General features: G+C 63.0%; 1 protein-coding gene across 3 annotated transcripts; it reads right to left on the bottom strand.

Moving 5' to 3' along the window:
• Positions 1–747: 747 nt before the first annotated feature.
• Positions 748–10,071, bottom strand: ASL (argininosuccinate lyase). Of its 3 annotated transcripts, XM_057695444.1 has the most exons (17): positions 9,971–10,070; positions 9,703–9,757; positions 6,385–6,579; positions 5,990–6,073; positions 5,657–5,713; positions 5,453–5,550; positions 4,287–4,364; positions 4,120–4,197; positions 3,685–3,737; positions 3,253–3,315; positions 2,944–3,058; positions 2,717–2,801; positions 2,546–2,605; positions 2,213–2,296; positions 1,329–1,409; positions 1,070–1,176; positions 748–952 (listed from the first exon to the last, which is right to left on the bottom strand). In XM_057695444.1, exons 2-17 carry the CDS (start codon positions 9,712–9,714, stop codon positions 808–810), a joined length of 1,395 nt encoding a protein of 464 aa, XP_057551427.1. In that variant the 5' UTR covers positions 9,715–9,757; positions 9,971–10,070; the 3' UTR covers positions 748–807. The 3 variants fall into 3 exon arrangements, with proteins under 3 accessions (XP_057551427.1, XP_057551429.1, XP_057551428.1); XM_057695446.1 differs by lacking the exon at positions 1,329–1,409 and having other exon boundaries at positions 9,971–10,071; XM_057695445.1 differs by lacking the exon at positions 5,657–5,713.
• Between the last annotated feature and the right edge of the window lie 590 nt (positions 10,072–10,661).

Genomic DNA, 10,661 nt, shown 5'->3' with positions numbered 1-10,661 from the left:
AAACGTCTGAAATGTACGTTTTATTGGCACGATTCTGGTGAGATTTGTGTAGACGAGGTCTCTGCACATGTGCTGGCTCTGGGGCCCCGCTGTTACTGAATACTTACCATGGGCCAGGCCTGGCCTCGGGCTCTTTGCAGACTCCATGTGACCATGCCTCCCTTGACAGCAGCACGGGCAGGCCCTTTCAGCACCACCTGTCCGTGGCCCGCCCCTCACGGTTAGTGCCTGGGAATTTGTCTGTACATTACTGTCCAGGGTGGAGGGAGTGTCTTCTCTACCTGTGCGTGAAGCTCACCTGGTGCCTGGCATCACGTGCTAGCTGGATGACTGATTTTAACACCAGATATTCTATTCCCCTCAGAGGGCACGGGACACCCTATAGTGCTGCCTGGTGGTCCAGGGAAGGGTGGGCTAAGCACGGGGAGGATGTGAGCAGGGAAGCCTAGGAAGGACACTGGAAGGAAGGGGATGGACAGGGGCTGACTGGGTTAACCAGGCCCACCAGGTCCCATCAGGGCTCCAAGGAAGCAAGTCCTGCCAACACACCCAAGGCAGGAAATCACTGACGCCAGTTGGTGAAGGGGTGGGGCCTGCACAGGGCAGAGGCTCCGATGAGAATCCCCTCCGCCCTTCCCCATCTGTGACCCTAGCCATGCTTGTCCAGTTTCTCCACTTCCTTGATGGACCTACTGTCCCCCCCCCCCCCCCCAACCCCAAGCCCACCATCGAGGGAGACAGGCTGGGCAGGAAACACACACGGCCTCCTCTTTGGCCCACTTTATTTGGGAGCGGCACGGGGGTGCTCTAGGCCTGCTGTGCCCGTAGGAGAGCTCGCACCTGGCCGATCTGCCAGTCGACACTGGAGCGCGCGGTGCCCCCGAGGGCCGTGTACTGCTCCACGCTGTGTCCGTAGTCCCACACGTGGCTCACGTCGCCCGAGAACAGGGGGCTGGGGGGAGAGGAGGAGGAGGTGGGCCAGGGCAGCCCGGCCAGCCCAGCCTCGGGGGCCCGAGCTCGCCTCCCCGCAGGCAGCAGAGGGAGGGCAGGGCTGGGAAGGGGGCCGCACCTGATGGTCTGTAGCTCCTGCAGCGACAGCTGGTTGAGGGCGACCCCCTTGGTTTCAGCCACGAACACGGCTTTCCCGGAGGCCTCGTGGGCCTGGCGGAACGGCACCTGGGGGCGCCGGGGCGGAGGGCGGTGCTCGCACAGGCTTCCTGCGCTCCCTGTTCTGCTGGGGGTGCCAGCGGCCTCTCTGACCGCCCCCACTCCCGGCCGGGGGACACCCCTGTCCCCTCACCCCGCCGCCCTGGCCGCCCCACACTTACCCCTTTGCGGACTAGGTAGTAGGCCAGGTCAGTGGCCAGCATGTCAGGACTAAGAGCCTGGGCCATGTTCTCACGGTGAACCTGGGGCCAGCAGGCCAGGTGAGTGTGAATCTGGGGCGCCCTGGTCCTGGAGCTGCCAGCCTCAGGCCCACCCCCCTCAGCCAGGAAGCCCCCTGCCTTGGGCAGGTCCCCTCGTACCCACCCTGTTCCGCTCCCTGTGCTTGAGCCATCTTTTCATAATTATTGATAATTATCAGCTCTGCTACTGGGGCTGCCTCATCTGTAGCATCAGAATCACCCTATTTATTACACATGCGGATCGCCGCGGCGTAACCCAGAGTCTCTGATCCAGCAGGTGCGGAGGGGGGCCTAGGACGGCAGGTCTGTCCAGTTCTCAGGTGACGCTGGTGCTGCTGACCCCGGGACCACCCTGAGAACCACTGCTTTAGAGACACACCCTGAACTACTCAGGAATGCAGTGATCTGATGAGGGGGATTTGCTTAAAAACTACGGCGGAGCGGGCAGTGGGTAACGACGGCTGAAGCGAGAACGGCCGCGAGCGGATGGTTGTTGAAGCCGAGTGTTGGGACGTGGGGGTTCCTGGTACAGCCACTCAGCTGTCGTATACTAAAATTTCCCATTGTAAATGGTTACCAAAGAAATCTGGTCGGGCCAGATGATGGGGCCCCTTGAGTCTAACCCGCTTCCATTCTACTGCAGCAGCCTAAGTGTGTCTCTTCACGTCCCAGGGCAGGAACAAGCACATACCCCTCCTCCTGCCCCAGGTCTTCTGGACCCACCCACGCGTGCTTCCTCTCAGGATCGCCCTCCTGGCATCCCACCCCTGAGTTTAGGGGCCTCGGGGAGCAGAGGCGTGTCTTGCCTGCAGCGTAGAGATGACGCCAGTGGCCACCTGGAGGACGGCGCTCATGGTGTCGGACACTTCAAACACAGCTTCCTTGTCCTCCTGGAAGACGCATGGCGGGAGGTAAGGGCCCAGTAGCCCAGTCCCCACGGTCGCCTCCCCACTGCCTTCCGCTGGGAACACTCAGCACCTGGTATACCCCACACCGTGGGAGAGGAGAGCGCTCTAGGCTGGGCAAGGGCTGGGTGCACAGGATGGGAGGTTGCAATTCTGTGGGGCCCCTGCCCGGATGAGCCAGGACCCCAAGAACTGGTATGTGGGGTATATGCAGCGGGGTCCCCAGCCTCGCACCTGTAAGTCCTTGTTGTAGGTGCTCGGAAGTCCCTTGAGGGTCATCAGGAGCCCAGCACACTGAGGGGACAGGGAGGGTCAGGAGGCTGGACCTCGGAGCCTGTCCCGGACGTCCCCTCAGCACCCTCGGGTCAGCGCAGAGGCCTTGTCCCCACTCCCTGCCCTGCTCACCCGCCCAAACACGCGCCCCGCCTTGCTCCGGATCAGCTCCAGGCTGTCTGGGTTTTTCTTCTGGGGCATCAGGCTGCTTCCGGTGCTGGAGACAGAGATGCTGGGGCTGAAGGGGCTCCCGGGCCCCGCGGCCGGCCTGCTGGGCAGCTCTGCCCAGGGGCTGGAGCGGGGAGGAAGGAAGCCACGCTGGTGGGCGCAGAGCTGGGGCAGGGCAGGCGCAGCCTCACCTGTAGGCATCTGAGAGCTGCACGAAGCCGAACTCCTTGGTGCCGTAGAGGATGAGGTCCTCGGCCATCCTGCTGAGGTGGGTCATGCACAGCGAAGCCCAGAACAGGAACTCAGCTTGTGGGAGCAAAGGGAGAGCAGGCTGTCTGGTCACCAGGCCCGTCTCGCCGCTCACCCAGCCTGGAGAAGGCCCGGGTGGGCCGTGTGGGGGTGGCAGGAAGCCGGAGAGGAGCCAGGGCAGGGAGACGAGGCCAGCGCACGCTGCAGGGGCCTGGCCCTGGAGGGCGGGCGGGCTGGCTCCCAGGACTCACCCACAAAGTCTCGCGCGCTGGTGGCATCCATGCTGTTGAGAGTGATGGCCCCAAAGTTCAGCGCTGGCCGAGGCAAGAAGGGGAAGGTGAGAGGGCTGGGCTGGCGGGCAAGGAGGGGCCTTCTCCCTGCCTCCCACCCCCCAACCAGGCTGCCCAGCCACCTCCCCCACACCTCTCTCTCAGGGAGCAGGAGCAGGGAGGGGCAGGAGGTCGGGGAGGTCTCCCGCGCAGGTCCCAGGAGGGAGGCGGGAGCCCTGAGTCTCCCGGGCACCATGCACCCCGACCACGGCCTCCCCTTGCCTCTCTAGCCTCAGGTCCATACATAAGAAACCAGAGTTTCACCCGGACCCCTGTCCTCTCTAAGTGTGTGTCTGCAGAACCTGGCAGGTGTTGAGGGTGGCCTCATGGGAAAAGAGGGGCAGGGCGCCTCACCTGCTTGGAGCAACTCCCGGTCCACACCCAGAGGGTTGCCTGCGATGGCCCCGCTGTAGAGATGGGGGGGGTGTCTGTGTGACCAGGGCTCCCGGTACGTGCACACACACCCGTGCCGAGCTCTGGCTGCCAGGGCTACGGCCCGGTCAGCGTGGGTGCCAGACCCTTGTCCCCAGGCAGGGGACACAGCACGCTGTGAGCCACGGGCTGTCTGTCCAGAGAGCTCTGGCCTTGCTCTGACACACGCGTTGTCCCCGTGTGAGAGCTGAGGGTCCATGTGCGGTGCCCCTCCCACCCTGGACAGGGAGGCGGATCGCCTGGCATTCTGTCCCCCTCTGTCCTTCCTGGCCCCTCCTCTCCTGTTGACCGCCAAGGACCCTGCTGACCGTGGCAGGAACCTCCCCCCGAACCGTCGGAGCACTGGGCCTCGCTCACCTCCCCAGGGGCAGGACGTTGATCCGCTTCTGCACCTCCCGCAGCCGCTCGGCGTCTCTCGTCAGCGCCACAGCATGGCTGGGGGAGGCGGAAGGCAGCGGGGTCAGGGCAGCCTGAGCCGGGCCACGCCCCCGCCCCGCCCCGCCCCGCCCCCAGCGCCCTCTCACCTCAGGATCCAGTGGCTCCAGCGGATGGGCTGCGCCCTCTGCAGGTGCGTGTACCCTGGGAAGAGGATGTCACGTTCCCTGCGGGGGAGGAGGAGGGGCAGGGAGCCTGAGGGTCCCAGGAGGTTCAGGCAAGAGCGGCCTGTGACACCGGACCCTCTAGGGAAGAGCAGGGCAGGCCCACCAGGCATCTGCCTGCCTGAGGGGCCAAGTGATCTCCTGGGGACGAACAGGGTGCAAGGGAAGAGTCGGGCAGCGGGGCAGTGTGACTGGGCCCTGGCGGCGGCGCCTGCGGGGGGTGAGGCTGGGGCCTCTGCATCTTGGCAGCAAATCTGAGCAGGGGCCAGGGCGGGGGGGTGCCACCTGGCAGTGAGAGGCTGAGTTGGTGAGCACGAGAGGCGCTCCAGAGGAGCCTAGAATAGCGGGGGGCACTTTAAAGTGGGCAGGGCAGTGGCAGAGGTGCTGTGGGTGATGGTGCTGGTTTTTTTAAATCCACAGCTTTATCGAGATATAATTCACATACCAATCACCCATGGAAAGTTTACAACCATCACCCCAAGAAAGAAACCCTGTACTCATTAGCCGTCACTGCCTATTCCTCCCAACAGCCACCCCCAGGATGACAGCGTTGGGGCCCTTGTTTTCCCCCAGTGGTGAAGTCCGTCAAACAGGGGTCACGGGGCGCGGGGGAAGAGGAGGGGTCAACCCTGTCTCCGACACCAAATAGAGACTTCTCCGCTGTCACGTCACAGGAGCCAACGCTGGGGACGAGGCCAGCGGGAGGCAGCCCCCGGCTCTGGGCTCTGTCCTCTGCCTGCCGTGCTGGGTGCGGATGGGGGACAGGCAGGCCGAGGGGCGCCTCTCTGGCTGGCCCAGGCGAGCCAGCCCCTTTCCTCAGGCTGCAGGCCATCTGCCTGGTGCCTGAGCCTCCGGCCTGTGACGCCGCAAAGGGTGAGCTCACCCTGCCTGCTGAGCTGGCCCAGCTTGGGGGGGGGGGACACGGCACAAAATGCCCAGCAGTTCTGGGGGCCCCGGGACCCCAGAGCCTGGCCTCCTGCCCTCGTCACCCCTGCCACTAGGTCTGGTGTCCAGGCTGCCTGTCTCAGGGGAGCGGAGCCCCCGGCTGCCCTCACGCCCCTCTCTGCCGCCTGGCGTCGGCGCAGACTCACGCCTCTGCCCGATCCACCATGGTTCTGATGAGCTCCCGGAGGAGGGCAGAGAGCGTGGAGCAGTCCTGCCGCATCCACAACCTGAGGTCGGTGACCACCTGTGGGGAGGAGGAGGTGGCACTCAGGGACACAGAGGTGTTCCCCCCTGGACGCCCCAAGGTTGGGAAGGCCCGGGGCGGGGTGGGGCGGGGGGGCTGGCAGCACCTGGTCATTGCGACTGCGTCCCGTGTGCAGCTTCCCTGCGGTTTCCCCAATGAGCTCCTGGGGGTGGGGGGAGGCCCACCGTCAGGGTCTGCCTGCTCGCGGCCTGGGGGGTCAGCCCAGGCCACAGCCTCCCCAGCCTGCGGCCCTCCCTCCCCGACTGTGGGTCCCCTTGCTCAGACCGATCTCTGCCATCTCTGCTAAGGCCTCCTGCTCTGACGTCCCAGTGATGAAGGGAACAGAATGATGGTGCTTCCGTGCCAAGTGGCCCAGGGCAAGGCAGAGAGGGGCGGGGCAGGGGCCGGGATGCGGGCGGTGAGTTGGGGGTTGCCGCACCTTCAGACGCCGCTCATTGGCCGTATGGATGTCCTCATCGTTGGGATTTAGGGTGAAGGTGCCCTGAGCCCACTCCTCAGCTACCTGTAGCAGATGGCAGCAACACGGGGTCAGGAGGGCCGGCGTCCGCAGCCGAGTCCTGGCAGCGCTCCACCCCGAGGAGCATCTCAGGCCCGGAGCACCTTTGCTCAGGAGCCACGGGACCACGGGGGCATTAAGGGATGAAGAGAGACAGTCAGCACAGCACGTGGTTGAGGGCACCTCTCTAGGTGTAGGGTCACTACAAGTGGAGGTGACAGGCTTGGGATGATACCGCAGCCGGTGCTTGGGGATTTGGTGAAAGCCTGGGACCACAGGGAGGGGCCCTGGGGTGGGCCTGGGGGCGTGCAGCATACCTTGTCCAGGCCCTGGAGTATCTGGTCCATCTCGGCCTTGGTGAGGAGCCCCGCCTTCTCCAGGGCCCGACTGTAGGCCTTGCTGCCCTGCACGTCCACCTCCCAGAGGTGCCGGTCATAGGTGATGGACGAGTTGAACTTCTCCATGATGGGGTCCACTGAGCCCACAAACCGGCCGCCCCACAGCTTCCCGCTCTGGCCAGGAGGGCAGAAGCAGTTAATCTCCTCCCCCGTTGAGAACAGTGCCTCCCACAAAGGGCCCTCAGGAGACTTATCAAGTCTGATGGCGATGGGAGCCAGTGGGCGGGGTTATTCTCCCTGGACAGATAAGGAAACTGAGGCTCAGAGAGGGTCAGGAACTTGCCCAGAGTCACTCAGGGAGTGAATGTGGGGACCTGGCTGGACACTGAAGTTAGGTTCTTTCCCACCATTGGGTGCTACTCCAGGGAGATGGCGGCAGGCACCCCCAAGACCACAGAACTTCTGGGGCCCTTCCTGCCGCTGACCAAGGTGAGAAGTCACTCTGGAATCCAGCTCCGATGTGCTAGGAATAATGACCATAATACTGGCTAACATACGTCGTGTGCCAAGCGCCATTCTAAGTGCTTGGCATGCAGACAGCAACCCTGTGAAGTGGGTACGAGTCCTGTCCTGCTACAGAGAGGGGGAACTGAGGCACAGAGCAGATCTGTACCTTGCCCTTGCTGAGAGTGGCAGAGCCAGGACTGCAGCCCAGCAGCCTGAAGTTGGAGCCCTGCTCTAAACCCCACACTCCACCAGGGCCTCTCTGCTGGCTCTGCTGCTCTGAACGTTTGCTGCAGGGACAGGTGAGGAGGCACCTGAGGGGCCCCATCAGTCTCAAATTACCTGCATCTCCCTCCCACAGCTTGCGGTGGGGCCCAAGGTCCCAACCCCCACCACTCCTCTCGTGGGCCTTCTAGGAGGTCACTAGCTGACCTTCTGCCTGCCAGGAGCCAAGGGCAGAGGGATGGGGCAGAGACACCTCTGTTTTGAAAGAGGGCATAGGTCAGGGCATGGGCAGATGGGGGAGGGGGCACAGAACCCCTCAGGGGCAGTCCAAGTGCCCAGCATGCCAAGGACAGGAGAAGAGTATGGGGTGGAGGTGGGCATGTTACTTCACTGGCATCTTTTCCGGGGGGGGGGGGGTTTACAGTGGCCACTGGGGACATATGTTTTCCTCTGTCCCACCGCATTGTCCCAGACCTCTGTTAGCCACCTGACCATAGGAGTGTTCTGTGACCTCTCTAACCTTCAGGGTTGCCCTCTATAAGACAGGAATAATAATCGTATTTATCTGCTGTGAGCATTCAATTAGATTAAGCTAATTGCATACAAAGCGCAGTGCCTGGTACTCAGTAAATTCTAGGTATTACTAAGGGAGGGGCCAAGGGCTGCCAGGGCCAGGGTGTGCCTTCGCTCCACTCCTGGTTCTTGTGTGCACCCCCAGGACCTCCACCATGCTCAGGCCCCAGGCTGTAAGCTGACCCGTCTGTGCCCAGCAGCCTTGGCTGCCAGAGGACTCTGCCCTGCAGATGTAGCCTCTGCCCCCCCAACCCTCAGCCTTATGAGCTGGACCCGCCCCTTACCCTCTGCTGCCCCACCAAGCCTAGACCTCTAGCAAAGCACCGCGTGGGGCCCTGGTCCTGACCACTGGGGCCAGAGGGCCAGGGCCAGCCAGTCAGGATGGGGAGCCAGGCTGCCCTTCAGCTGGAAGCCTGGCATCACCTCCCCAGCAGGCCCCTGGGTTCCCTTCATGGGCCGTCAGTAATAACAGCTATTTAACAAGCGGGGCTGCAGCCAAACCAATTAGTGCCAACCCACAGAGGTCGCCTGGCACCCTGGTCTCCTGAAGGCAGCCTACTCTGCATTGGGGCCAAACTCCTACCCCACGGACAAGCTTAAAAGGACCCCGGGAGGCTGTCAGAGTGAGGTGCCACCACCTGGGCACTGAGGGAGGGGCCAGGTGGCGGGAGAGGGCACTGCTGTAAGCCAGGGCACATCTGGGTGAGAAGGAGCAACAGCCAGATTTGTTGGGGTTTTTTTTTGCCACACCATGCAGCTTGCGGGATCTTAGTTCCCCGACCAGGGGTTGAACTTGCGCCCTAGGCAGTGAAAGCACAGAGTCCTAACCACTGGACCACCAGGGAATTCCCAGCAACAGCCAATTTAGAACACATGGGAAATGCCAGCCTTGTCTCTCTTAGTGTCATCAGCCACAGTTTATTGAGCACCTATATTGCTTGGCCCTGTGCTAGGCATTCTCCAGATGCTGTTACTCCCTCCTATGAGGTTACCCCTATTTTACAAGTGAGGAAAGATGTTCAGGGAGGTCAAGTGACTGCTCCAGAAACCAAGTCTGTTTGGCTGCAAAATCGAGGCCCTGCCACGGGCTCTCCACCATGATCCAGAAGCTAGCAGGGCAGACAATCTTAACTCGTTTATTTAATGAACAAACTGAGGCCCAGAGAGGAAGTGACTTGCCAGCTAATGGGGGCCAGAAGGGACTGGAACGCATGCCTCCTGCTTCCCAGGCCCAGCATTCCCTTCTCTGGCATCAAGCAAACAGCACCCTTTACCTGAAGGGTTCCTTACAGAGGCAGGCAGATGGCTAATATTATCCCTATCTGCCAGGTAAATCAACTGAGGCCCAAGGAAAGGAACCTATGCCTCGGACTCCTGCCACCTGGTCAGGAAGAGAACCCAGGAGTCCTCTGGCTCTGAGGGAGAGAGGCCAGTGAGGCAGGAAGCCACCAAGTCCTGGGGCCACAGGGCATGGTCCCGTACCTCCAGGCTCTTAACCCAGGCAAGTGTCCTGTGGATTCTGATACACAGGGACAACTGCTATGGCAGGACAGGGGCACAGGATGGGGACTGACAGGAGGATGGGGGAGGAAGGAATGAAAGGTGAGGGAGCTGAATGAGTGGAGGGCACCCTTCTTCACCCGGCCTAGAGCACTGTCAGGTCAGGTCAGGTCAGGCCAGGGCCACCTACCCCAGCAGTGTGGGTTGGTGGGTTTGCCACACAGGCTGCCTGGGGAGGGGTGAGGGACTGGGGAGAGCAGATGGAGGGGGGAGACACCGGAAAGTCGGGGCAAAGTTCCCTTCCGGGCTCCGGCAGGTGCGCCCGGGGGATACCCACTGCCTGGAGCCAGCGAGGACAATTACCAGGAGGGCGGCGCGCGGCAGGTCTGGCTCGGGGAGATCGCGTGCTCGGGTCACGGCCCCGGCCGGCCCCCAGCTCGCCCCTCCCCCTCGTTGGGAGGCTTGGAGGACCGGCGTCCTCGAGGTCCCACTCACCTCCGATGCCATGTTGGGCGGCTCCTGGTCGTCCGGGAGGCTCGGTCCTCCGGGTCTGGAAGACAGGGCGGGACTGACGACCTCCTCGGCCACCGGGCGGGGTCCCCCGGGGCGGGGCCGACTCCGGGTTGGGGCCCTGTCCTTGGCGGAGCGCAGCCGGTGGGGAAGGCGGACGCGGGCAGCGCCCAGCGCGCTCGCCCGGGTCCTCTGGCGTCCCCCGCTCCCGCCCGTCCCGCGCGTCCCGCCCGTCCGGCCGCCGAGCACTCACCACCGCCTGGCCGCGCGCTGCGTCTCTCGCCAGCCACGGGGCTTGGGCTTTCCTGGCGCGGAGAGGGTCCACAGCGGCCCGCGCTGTCCCCGCCTCCTATCGGCGGCCGCACCAATCCCAGGCGGCCCGGTCAGGTGGGCGTTGCCCCCGCCCTCCAATCCCGGTTGTGGGCGGAGCCGTCTCTGGAGCTGCCTGGGGCTGAGCGGCCCCAGGGACAGGGTAGGGGACTGCGAGGGTAGTGCCTGGGCAACAGTGCCCAAAGGCTGCAGACTGCCCCGGGCACTGGAGGGAGACCCGGGCTAGGGATATAGGTAAAAGACACCGGGCTGGGCCTGGCGGGCTCACAAGAGACACAAAGTGAAAAGCCGTGCCCGATCGTTTATTCATTCAACAAACATGCACCCGGCACCTCCTATGTGGTAGGTACAGAGTTAGTCAGACACTGAAGAAAAGGAAATTAGCATAAGAAATGATGCTTGCCTCAAGAACTCTAACAAAGTTTAGACAAGGTGTGCGCGAAGCACAGAGGGCAGCGCAGTGTGGGGCGTCTACCTTGGGGTACTCAGGGAAGAGTTCCTTGACACGGTTAATTAATTATTCGACGAAAAAGACAGCCTGGGTTCTAGGCGCTAGGGGGCCTCGAACTTCTGCCCTGGAAGTTCCACATTCTGGGGGAGATATCCCCTGATTT

Source organism: Hippopotamus amphibius, chromosome 9, assembly GCF_030028045.1.
Source record: "Hippopotamus amphibius kiboko isolate mHipAmp2 chromosome 9, mHipAmp2.hap2, whole genome shotgun sequence".
Classification (NCBI taxonomy): Eukaryota; Metazoa; Chordata; class Mammalia; order Artiodactyla; family Hippopotamidae; genus Hippopotamus; species Hippopotamus amphibius.
This window is presented reverse-complemented; position numbering and strand designations above follow the sequence as displayed.